Source organism: Oreochromis niloticus, linkage group LG15, assembly GCF_001858045.2.
Source record: "Oreochromis niloticus isolate F11D_XX linkage group LG15, O_niloticus_UMD_NMBU, whole genome shotgun sequence".
Taxonomy (NCBI): Eukaryota; Metazoa; Chordata; class Actinopteri; order Cichliformes; family Cichlidae; genus Oreochromis; species Oreochromis niloticus.
Window position 1 is genome coordinate 29,825,077 of NC_031980.2, and position 12,611 is coordinate 29,837,687.

The 12,611-nt window shown below is 39.5% G+C and overlaps 1 protein-coding gene across 4 annotated transcripts in view; it reads right to left on the bottom strand.

Annotated features, from left to right (window-relative positions):
- Nucleotides 1–12,611, bottom strand: part of epha7 (eph receptor A7) — an 86,325-nt gene that overhangs the window by 11,809 nt on the left and 61,905 nt on the right. The window contains exons 6-10 of one of the 4 annotated variants that reach the window (XM_025899309.1): nucleotides 10,572–10,696; nucleotides 9,378–9,546; nucleotides 6,221–6,329; nucleotides 3,828–3,883; nucleotides 139–252 (exon numbers count right to left, since the gene is read on the bottom strand). In XM_025899309.1, the coding sequence (XP_025755094.1) occupies nucleotides 139–252; nucleotides 3,828–3,883; nucleotides 6,221–6,329; nucleotides 9,378–9,546; nucleotides 10,572–10,696 (573 nt within the window). Of the gene's footprint in view, nucleotides 1–138; nucleotides 265–3,827; nucleotides 3,884–6,184; nucleotides 6,330–9,377; nucleotides 9,547–10,571; nucleotides 10,697–12,611 lie in introns of all 4 variants that reach the window. The other 3 variants (XM_025899308.1, XM_013276216.3, XM_005457908.4) reach the window with 3 other exon arrangements.

Sequence of the window (12,611 nt, forward strand, 5' to 3'; positions counted from 1 at the left end):
TCTTTGCAATTGCTCCATCAATACACGATGCATAAAACTGTGTCCCCATTCAAGGTGTAAATATTTGGTTGTCAGTGTGATATACGAGAGCACCGACTGACTAAACACAAAGAGCTGAGAGACATGGGATGGACTCACCTGCTCCAATAACCCGCTCGATTTTAATGCAAGAGGCATCCAGCTCCTTGGCAAATTGATGGACAGCCCTGTTCGGGTCCTCATAGGTTTCGGGGTCAATGTAGGTTTTGGTGCCTGGAAATTTAACTGTAGAAAGGTAAGAGGATTACTGTTAATGATTAAATATGCACACTGCGCACCAGCGGGTGCTTGACAGGCAAACGATTGCTAAGGCCAGTGAGTCAGAGGGAATTGCTGAGCAGTCAGCGGCTGGTGTCAAAAAAAGGGAAGCTAAGATTTGAGTAACCTGTGCGTCGTGCTTTTTATGAGGTTGTCGGTTACATTTCACCTCTCTGCAGAGACTCCCTGAAAAATAATCTGTCTTACCAGCTGTATTCAACTTGGTGCTTTTCTATCCTTAATATCATTCTATGAATAGCGGGGTGTTTATATGTGTGACTGAGTGGGTGCGGGGCTATCCCACTCTTAAATCTCCCATCAGTTTGCTCACAACAATAAGCTTTAGAGGCAACAGTGAGCATGTTTTGTTTTGGGTTTTTTTGCATGGATTTGAATTTTTTGACCCATTTTTTACGTTCTGCGGTTGCTTATATTAAATGATATTGGTGTTCAGGGTTCAGGAATTTGTCAAAGAAATTGTATTGTCTTTACTGTGGAATGTATAATTTGCAGACTGATAAGCAAAGGTGTTTATTTATTTATTTATTTTAATTATTTATAAGGAAGCTGGGGCCCAAGCCATGAAGTATAATCTAATAATAATCTAAAGTATAATCTAATAAAGCATTACACAATAAAAAAGTGGATGCAAAAATATCCACATCATTTGGCTCTTATAGCCACACAGTAAGGTTTTGTAATTGTAAAAATATAAGCATGCAAATATCAATAACATTGAGGAACAATACACAAGAATCAAAAACAGGTCACAACACTGGGCTCTTACAATATTTACAATAATTTAAAACTGTGTAAACAGGCTGTTAAAATACTTTTTTTTACATTAGGAATAGTAGCTTGTTCTCTAATTGCATAAGCTCTGAATATCACAGAGTTTTTCAAAACTTTACTTTTGGCTCGAGGAATTACTACATTGCGCTTTTGTTAAAAATTGTGTATTTCATCTGGATACTGCAGCTGAACAGAGAAAGAATGTGGTGTGTTTAACAGTGTTGTTTTCTTTATAAATAAAAGTAAGCGTAGTGTAATTTAGCTTGTACTGGAAGCAAAAAAGTTTATTATGCATTTGATCAATACTGGTATAGTATGAACATCCTAACACTAGTCTGGCTGCCTTATTCTGGATCAACTGAAGTCTGTTAAGGTCTGTCTTATTAGCTGCTGACACTTCTGTTTAGACCTATCACTGTCCTAACGCTGATATCCATGTTAAAACGTTTCATCTTTAATTATGGGATCTCAATTTAGTGAATATTTGAATGACTACTTATTGACTTTACCAGTGACCAAATGGATTTAACACAGAGGTCTAGATTTAGCACTACATATCTCTGTCATAGCCCTAATCCCTAAACCCCCTTAAAGGCCAAAAACTGCATATTCTAGCACAAGGTTACGGATTTGGGATTAGGGCCATCATTAATAATTAGAGTAACAGTAAATTTACCAAACCATATGTTAGCAATATAAAGGATGTTTTGTAAACAAATGTAAATAAATTTGTTTTTGTGGCAAATTTAATAAACTATTTTTTAGAGAAGTACTTGGGTTTAGAGGTACGTCAGGTGATTAAGGAACTTGGATGATTACCCAAATCTAAACCCTTACCACCAGGACTTAAAGAACATACTTAGGTAAGTTACTGAAACTGGACCACTTGAAATAAATATCTGGGTTTTCAAGTAGGTCAAATCAAACTACATATAATGTGTTGTTTCAAACTAGCTTGCTATGAGCTGTCTAATTTCATATAAAGTTCCCATTTCAAATGCAACCATACCATATAAAGGTCACCCAAACTACAGACATACAAAGACGTATTAATATCCTGGAATGAGTCTGCCCACCTGTAGAGATCTTCTAAGAGTCGAGTATGAAAAATGTTGAAATATTGTTTTTAAAAAATGATCATCACCTTGCGCTTACACAGTCTCTCCCTATAACAGTCTTAACGAATTTCTGCTGCTACCCTGACAACTTGTCTCTAGGCTGGAAAATCAGTCGATCAATTTTTGTTTTGATTTGACAATGCACAATGACATGCTTTGAAAAAGACAATAGAAAAGAACATCAAGGAAAGATGAGATGGTAAAGAACTGATGCAAATGAAACATTTTCCATCATAAGAAATGAATGAAGCTAAATGAGATTTTGAGACAGGTTTGCTACTTTTGTTAGACTCTGGCACCCCAGGCATTTGGGAACGTCTAAAAATTAACTCTGTGCAATTTCCAACATCAGCGATAAGGGAACGGTTCATGAATATCCATTAAGTAAGACCAAAAACAGTTTGTTGAAAATAAAGCAAACAAAACAAGGTTAGGGAGAGGACGGGGGCAGGGAGGGGGTTACTATTTCAAACAGCTCTCCAAATTAACAGTAAATTACAATATTATGCACTATTAGGTTAACAGACCACTTTTGGGGGTTGTTACAGTGAGTATTTGAAATTTCCACTGATAACAACATAACCTGTCAACTTTAAAAATTTAATGAGACACTACAGCTATAAGACTCTGGTCAAAAACAACACAGCAGCACAACGAGCACATTCAGTCGGAGAGACAATTATTCTCTGAAAAGCAGTCTATCCAATGCACCAGTGTAAATACAGCTAAAGCATTGTGCTCCGGCAAGGGGACACCAGCAGCTGAGATTTCCCTCGACTTGCTTGGATAATTGCTTCGTCCATCCAAGACGTCTGGGATCTGATAGGAGATGTCTTATCATGACTTCCTCGCCTCTTCATGGCAGACAAATTGGGTCTACATGTTGGATTTATGTGCTATCTAGCTTCTCTGTCACCCTGGAAGTCTCCCGTCATTTGATATTGCACAGCAGATCTGTCCATTAAGCCCAAATCCAGCCTTGTTTGTATTTTCTCCCAGTGCTTTTTCCCCTGGCAGGTTGGGCTGAGCTGTGATCTGTTCAGGTGGATCTATCAGATACTTAGCAGTAGCCAACCTAGAACTGCCTCTGCTCTAGCAATGCACTTAGTGACACCCCTGACCCTTTGTTTCCAAATCAGCAGTTTGCCTACAGCGCGGATCATTATGGTTCCACTTGAGAAAGCTGTCTGCAGCTGGAGCTCCAGGGTTATCATTAGGGGTGGTGTATCAGTTTAAAAAAGATACCTAAATGATAAAAGTAGCAGCTACAACTGTGTGCACACCAGAAACCCTGTCAACCACTAAAACCACCTGCCTTATGGTTACATTTTTAAAGGACTCCCTTTTGTATGCTTGTCAGTCCTTTTATCCCTGCCTGGCAGCTGTCAGATTCATGTGTTTTTGGCCCCCTGACTTCTTTATCTCAACAGGCTGAGTCTAGCCAATCAGCAACAGATTTTGCTTGATAGATGAGTTGGGATGAAACAGTCATGCCTCGAAGTGCTAAAAGATTTTAAGGCCTAGACATCGATGCAATATTTGTATGTGCGTGCGTGCGTGTGTACCATCTACATACAAGTGCTGTAAGTGTGTTTGCGGATAAGGAATGCAGGCACTCACACTGGAAGTAGAGCTCCTCATCTCCCTCCTGATCAGCTTTGCTGTACCCGCAGTGCCTGTACAGGCGGAAGAGGAAGAGAGCAGCAGAATCAACTGATTGTGCAGAGGAAATAAATGCCCTAATTTACAAGAATTTTAATGCAAGACAAATCCCTCAAGAAACCCAGCTGAGCAGCAGGAGCTGTGAACCCAACAGCCTCAACTAGGAAAAGTAGCTCAAGCATCTAATCATGTAAGATATCCAATAATACATGCACTGTAAAGTACTTTTCAACACGTCTTGCAATATTAACGTGTTGAAGGTTCCCTTAAGCAAGTGATTTGCTGGACAAGGCTGGTCTTTGTGAAAAAAGGTGAATGACATAGGAAGATTAAATAAGCCACAAATGATGGACATGCACTTACTGTGGATGAAAATGCTCACGTATGTAGCATGTCTCCTTTGTTCCTACTACATGTTTTAAGATTCCAGAATTTTTTCTGTCTAAAGTGAAGTATTTTGGTTCGTCTGTCTCCAAATTCAAGGAAGACTTTTGATCTTTTTGACATGCTTTATCCAGAAATGGAGTATGCTACTCAGAAATGGTGTTAGATGGTCTTATTCACGTTATGTATGTTGTGAGTAGGTTTAAGTGGAAATTATTTGTCACACATACATAGTAGGACATATGTTGATGGGACATTCTGAGCCTTAGCAGTGTCATAAAGCTTGTATTGTTTGTCGCTTTTTTGAGACGAGAGATATTGAGGGAGCTTACGCACCACATCCCAAAGTAAAAGTACCAATTTATGTTGTGCACATGCCATGTTCAGCAGAGTTCTGTGGAGACTTAACTACTTAACATTCCACATCCACATCATGTCTTTTTTCCTGCCTTCCTCCTCTCTCCCTAACTGGGCACGGCAGATGGCCGCCCCTCCCTGAGCCTGGTTCTGCCGGAGGTTTCTTCCTATTACAAGGGAGTTTTTCCTTCCCACTGCTGCCAAAGGGCTTGCTCATAGGGGGTCATATGATTGGTGGGTTTTTCTCTGTATGTATTATTGTAGGGTCTACCTTACAATATAAAGCGCCTTGAGGCGACTGTTGTTGTGATTTGGCACTATATAAATAAAATGGAATTGAATTGAATTGAATTAACATTTAACAGCAAACCTCTTAGGCCTAGCGGTCAGGCTGCATTTCAGGCAACTACTAAAAAAAACAACACAATTTCCAAAACAACAGTTAGAGCGCCAACACATAAACATTGGTACCTTTTAAATCAAGTTTCAGAGACTTGGAGGTAGGGACCTATTTTACTATCTGCTCCTCAAATAGTTCAAAATTGAAATAATTCATTAATTGCAACAACCCTATAATGATATTTTAGTTAGCATGTGGCAAAGACGCAACTCTGAAGATGGTGTTTTATACAGTGACCTGACGCATTTATGTATTTATTTATTTTATTTTATTTTTTATGCTTTTTCTTATACAAGCAAAAGGAAAAAATAATTATGCTCTGTATCTTGTAAAACACATATTTCTAACAATGTGACTTACTCATCGGTATGTTTTCATATATTGTATATAGTTAAAAGAATGACATATGACTTGACTGAAGATGTATGAACTAACTAACTTCATTAGTACTTAATAGTAGGACCAACAAAGCTATAATAATTAAAAAGATATTTTAAAAAGAAACCTTTAGTTTTGCAAGCAATGGGGAATGCTCTCATGAATATCATTTAAAGGTTTAATTCATTTGCATCACCGATGTGATGCACACAGAAAGGGTGATGTTACCACATCACCCTTTCTGAGCTCAGTCAGAGCTCACTTTATTAATGTCATGTAAAATCATGCTGATTCTACCTGTGCGCACTGAGCCACATTTTTTTTTACACAAAAAGCCCACCTTGGATTAGAATGCTCCGATTCTGATGAATCCATCATGAAAAGCAATTTTGGATGAAATTCTACTTGTATAGATGAAAACAGATGAAATGTGTGAGGGAATGGTGATAATGACAGTGGACTGGGTGCTTTGTGATGGTGGAAAAAAACATCAGCAGCATACTTCATTTTGCCCTCAGGATTTTTCATACACTCACACACAGGAATGCAGAGCCAAAGCTTTCTCATTGTTGAGTGCTTGTTTCATAATGGTACTGCAAAAAATAGCTTAAAATTTTGTTTAGAGTGGAAAAAAAAGAAAAATGATGCCTCACAGCCCATTAGCACAGCATGCCACAAGATGACGGGTGGATGTGTGTGTATGCGTGTGCGTTGTGTGTGCGTGAGTGAGTGATGACTCCACTGGCGTGGAGGCCTTGTGAGTGACAGAAAAGCTAATTGACAAGCGCAGACTCACAGGAGCGGAGAGTCAATGGGGCCCGCGAGAGCGTACCTTCTCCCGATGATGAAGCCAAACACCATGAACACCAGTATGATGGTCCCCGCCACGGCCACCACTGCAATGATGATGACGGGGTTCTGCTCACTAGAGACGATTGCAGCTGATGAAATGGACACACACACCAAAGAAAAACGGAAACACTTTGAGTGAACTTCAGCACATCAGACTACAATCTGCAGGACATTTGGTAATTGAGCCCATTGAGTAGCATGGAGATTGATAACGTGCCCCACCCCCCACCCTTTTCCTAACCTCTGAGAGAGTGGAAGAGGGACGTTTCTATTTTTGAGCTGTCCTTATACACACGGCTCTACTGTTTCAGAAAGTGGGCTTAATAGTCCCAGACGGCGACAGCGATGCCCTTCATCTCAAACAAAGACACATTCAGGTTGAATTGTTTCCCATGCACAGCTCTCACTGTGCTCAGACAGTTTGCACTGACAAACTGGTGAGTGCTCAGGCATCGTAAAAAGTCAATGTAAGTTGTGTATAAGAAGACGATATTTGTACGTTTCAGATGAAGTGGATCTGCACTGTGTAAATACTGAGAAATGTAGTCTCAGGAAAAAAGGGGAGGCTATAAAAAAAAATCTGCCATGTGCCTTTTGCCCAATCAAAAATCAATATTAGCAATCATCTATTTGAAAAGAATTTTACTGTCATATTACACACTTGCAGGTTTTCCTCTGGAAGCTGTGGTTCACTGTCTCGGTCAAGGACACTATCACAACCATGCCTAGACTGCAAACATCTAACCTTGATACAGGACACACTCGGCATGTGGTTATGAGTAATTAACGTGTCCTTTTATGCAGAAATGTTGGATGTAAAATGGGCAAGAGTGTATTTTTGGGTGAACAGGCTGGATGGTAGATCTCAAAACTAAAGAGAAATTAATGCAAACGGAGGATTAAGGTGAAACTTTGGTTTTGGGTACGTTTTTAGGCCAAAAAGGCCAAAAAGAAACAATTCAAGCTTTATTAATGCTAAAAAAAATTAAAAAATATTTATATACTCCAACATTTGTGTTGCCAAGCTGTGAAAAATCCCTTTGGCAGTCTCAAAAAGAACAGTGTGCCTGCTTAATTTCGGGAAACATGTTAAAGATGCGCCAGACCAATATCCATTTATTGTGTTATTCCGTAACAACTCCTTCATTAAAGATTTATTCAAATTCATAACCACTAATAACTTCCAAACTATTGCTGCTGCTGTTTAAAAAGCATATTATTTGTTCTGTAATATTATAATAAATTTATAAATATCACAAAAAGAGAAAAAATGGGCATTAACAGTAACCCGGCAATGTTTCTATGTCAACAGAGGGATTGAGACCTTACCTCGTGTACGCCTTTCACAAAATCGTATAACGCTAGACTTTCTGATCCATAACACAAAAACTCCAAAGCGTCATCCCGCTTTCAATAACACACTTTAAAACTCAGGGTTGAGCTAATGTAATGGGTTTATCCTCTCGACACTACAGCAGTTTGTCCTTGTGCTTAGCGATTTTTCCCATGATGTGTTGTCAGCATAAAGTCAAAGCAATTTGTGTTTGCATTGCTTGAAAGCAACTAATTTCCCTGGGCTATTACTACAGTAGAAGGAAATATTAACAAGTTGTGCCTAAAAATTTGAGTGGGGAAAACTGTGTTACAGCCACAGAGTCCCATCTTTTAAAGCTCACACTGAATATTTTCGTCATTAGGTGTTTTGAAATTGGATGTGTTCGACCCACCCTAAAACATCTTTTTTCACTCTACTAGGGATCTCAGACTTAATCAGATGAAATCATAAACTCACCATGAAACTAGAGATTAAAGGGTGCTGAGGATCATTTTTACTATAGAATTCCATACAATCTGTATAAGATGACCAAAACAAAAAGACAGGAGTTGCCTCCTGCTGGCCGTTAGAGAGAATGCAGGTTTCATACACTTCCACAGCGCCTTCACTTCACACTGAAAACTACATCTATCTTTTGTTTACAGCTAGTGCACTGCTGTGGCCCAGCATCAGGTTAACTGGAGTCATACTACTGCACCTAACTAAACCACATACTGCTTCCACCCACATGGATCAACGCTTAACCACAATTAACTGTAAATGTATTAATTAATTATTTTTTTAATATTAGATTTTTTTTACCTTCATTATACAGGAAAGGAGGGCTGACAGAGAAAGAATGTGGGTGACTGACACATGCTTAAACCCAGGCCTATGCAGTAGTTGTCGGTATGTAGGTCACCTAATCAACCAGGTGAGCTACTGTGGCACCCTATGTGGTTCATCTTGATCAAAAATAAATCAATAAACTGTGCAAACCTAATTGCCATTTTGCCCTACTCTCTTATATCACCCTATAAATGTTGCTAAAGTAACACAGAGAAGATTAGAGTCCTCATTGGTGAGGGCCATAAAGCTAAACCCTATGCTATCAGAATATGTAGTTTTTGTGTTTTTTTATTGTGAAATTGCTCTTCCAAGTCTTGGCAATCAGGGAAAAATAGCCAGTGATACACACATCACCAACTATTTAAATTGTTTCCAAAAAGAAAAAAGTCATGTTTGCATGTCTCCAAAATATTGGTGTAGTCTTATAGTGAGCATTTATCCTTTAGGGTGAGAACTTCACCATAGCTTTGTCGTAATTGCAAACTCCACCACGACATAATCTGATGTGCACCCCCCAAGAAGTGTAACTACAACATAAACAATCATAAACAAAGATTGGGGATCCAGGAGGGAAAAAAGTCCAAGCATTCTATTTGTTTCAGCACCGCACATAAAATACCAGGACACGACCATGACTAGGCCACTTTCATAAATTAGGTCATAGACTCTATAACAATTCACTGCCTTGGACTTAGTGTTAGTCCTTGTGATGACTTGATTAGGAATGGGCAGTCTTACCAACTAAAAAAAAGGTTATGAATTGCCAGAAAGTTTTATTCTAAATTTTAAAGTCAGGTATTCTAAATGGCTACACTTGAGTATCACAAAAAGTGAAATATGGTCAGCCTTTATACTTGAGGAATATGGTGAAATCTAAGGAAGTTGTAGAGGACAGCCTTTGTTTCTACTTGGGATGATTATTACAACAATGCATAAAACTGTAAAGCACGATGACAGAAACACAAAGCCCTACCTGTGGCCTCTTCTTTGGTGGTTATCTCTAGTCTAGGCCCAAAGGTGCCATATCCTGCTTCTGTGAAAGCCCTAATCTGGAACACATAGGCTGTGCTGGGCTTTAGGTTGTTCACCGTGGCTGATGTTGACTTTGACCTCACAGTAGAGTAAATCCGGTCCTTCTGATCCTGCACAGGAAAAAAGATGGTAATTTTACCCACTTTATATAGTATAAGTTGTCTTTATTAGCATTTTGAAATGCTTTCACATTACTGCTGATGACATTTACATTCAAATTTACGTGAGTCACAACTTTTTTAAAATGACAAAGTTGGGGCAAATGAAGCTTATTAATAAGAATAATCAGTGACTGAGTTATATCACTGTAGTTTTAGCCTGGCCTTTGTTACGATTTTTGGAATTTATGTCACGAAAATGGTAAACATAACATTTTTCTGATTGTAGATTCTGGAAGACAAAAAGTTCTAACTGAAATCATTATCTACCATTAGGCAGCATGCCACGGGGAGAACATAAAGGCATCAGAAAATATCTTTTCCATCAAGGAATACATTTGGATTCACAGGCTGCACGCGCTGTGTACTTTGCTGTTGATCTGTAAATGTTTTGCTCAGCAAAAGCCCAAATGGAATGCCAGGCTCTGTTACGGGTGCGGTCATTTCTTCCAACTTTCCACTTTTACAGCTGGGCAGACCACAGCCATAGTACGTGACACAGAAGACTGATTCGTCAGTGTACACAAGAGACTGCGGCCAGTAGGACTGACATCAGCGCTCTGCTACTCTGCCTTTGATTTGCTGGGTTAAATTCACTTCGTTAAACCTCGCAGCAAAAAGCTGATGCGCTCAGTCTTGAAACACAGTGAAGCAGTAGCATAATCTATGCAGAACGGGAAAGGAGATAACAGTAACAGATTACTAATTCTAGCAGAGCAGCAGCCATGGATTGCGCGTGTGCTAACATGTGTGTGGGGGTGGCTGTGAAGGACTATAGCCTGATTAAAATCTTATGAGCATCTCATTCATTATTGCAATTATGAGACAAAGAAGGTACTTGCAGAATCTTGTGCATTGCACTCACAGCCACGTGCAAACAGAATGCAAAATGAGGAGTTGGCAAAAAAAAGAAAAAGAAAAAAAAGAAATGGTGCTTCAGGAAGAGACAAAGACAAAGAAATGTAGCGCAAACTTACTTTTTCATAATATTTGATCTCATATTCTGTGATGACACCGTTGGGTTGCTGGGGCTCCTGCCAGGAGAGGTGGACGCTGTGCTGCTGCACTCTCTCTTTGATGACCTCGCTGACCTGGGATGGAGCTGTTTAGAGAAGAACATGTCAATAAGTGCAGGGCAAACCCTCTCAGCATGCACAGGCATAAGGCCAGCCGCAAATGAGGCGCACCAGCTCCTCCACCAACACTCGCAGGCCCTCTGTACATGATGAATATTCACATGGACGCTTCTAAATGTTTACACCTCATGATCAAAATTTCAATTACACCACCAACAGCAGAAGGTGGCATTATCCCAGCCAGGAGAAAACCACGATTTGTAGCTTGTAAATGACAGTTCAGTTCAATTACTCCCAACATTTCTAGTGGAACAAGCAGACACTTACTATCCCTCATGACAGAGCTGTTCAGAAAGCCTCTCAGAGGGAGAGGGGTGTACCTGTAACCTCCTGACACCAGTCTTATGCACACCAATTATCTCGGGCTCTTTGCATGACTTATTTTAAGTGTCTGGCTGTCACTTACTGCTGCTACATTTAGTTTTGCTAAACAGTGCACAGACATTTTTTCAGTTGTTAATACCAGTAACAAAGGATAAATGATACACACTTATGTAGACAGATTTTAAGCTAACTTGTGGGCCGTGTAAAATCTCTTCACTGCTGCTTTATCAAATAAAACTGCTACTACAAAATCTTCTGCTGTAATTGCTGTATGCCTGCTCTTTCTATATAGTAATGCTGTGGCCTGATCTACTGCTATTGTCCTTCAGGTTTAAAATTCATAAAACCATAGCTCAAACCAGTCAGCTGAAATGTAGCATAAAAAAACGAAAGGGTTTGGGTCAGGTTTTAGAACCGTCATTTCATTAGATCTGTTGATGGGTAAAATATGCTGTGCAAGATGTATCAACACACGCTGACCACTTCACCTTTTCCTTGTCTGGTATTAAACTGCAGTAGAATCGGCTGTGGACACAATTTTTTATCTGTTGAACAAAGTTTTCTGTAACGTCCAACGTCTTCTAGCTCAGCAGCTGTGTTTGCAGCTTCTCGTACAGCTTCCATTACCTTTACAGTACATCATTATCATCATTTTGATTATAATCACCGTAATTTTACAGCACTTTTCATAAAGACCCCAGTGAGGAAAAAAGAGGGCAAGCTTTTTGGATTAGCAAGCTTCACCCGGAGGAGATGATGCTTTCAAAAAATATGCTTTCTGCAAATCTGCACTCTAAACAGCCCCAAAATCCTTTCTGTAAACATACGGTAAAATCTTGATGACTCACACTCCTCTAGGGGCAAAACATATTAATTAACACATCTTTTCAAGTTTGAGAAAGCTGCCCTGGGGAAGACTTGAACTGTAAGGTAAAAGCCACCTGCCAAAAGCTGTGGTTGGATTTCTTTGCTTGGTCTTTAGATCAGCAACAAGCTTTGAAATGAAGGAAAAGTGAATGAATGAAGAACAATGATACAAACTGAAATGTACTTATTGACTTAATTTTTTATCTATGTACAAATGTAATGAAAAACAACAACTGCCTTGCCTTTTGGCTGTTTGGGATATGTAAAAAATGTGTCAAACCTGTAGCCAACAAGAGACAGTCCATTCCTGTGAACAAACAGAAGCTGCTAAGTGTCTCTGTCATGCTCAGTGACCCCATGGGAGTGGACCTCTCTACCCTTAATACAGTCTGACCTTAGATTGTTTTAAGATGACCTGCCACTAATGACTCTTGGTGGATTAAAACCTCATTAGGCCTCATCAGCGCTCCTGACAGTAATGCACAAGACAGCAAACACCCGAGACCTTGTCAAAAACCTGCTGTTGTGACATGTTCCCTCATAATCCACCCAAAACAGAGAAATAATGTGTCTTTTCTCAGCACAGTTAGCCCGTCAAAGGGATGACTGAGCTTTCTCTTACAAGTCACAACAAGCAGTTACTGCTGCCTTAGCTTTGGCTGCTTTCTCTGCCCCCATTCCAATTCTGGT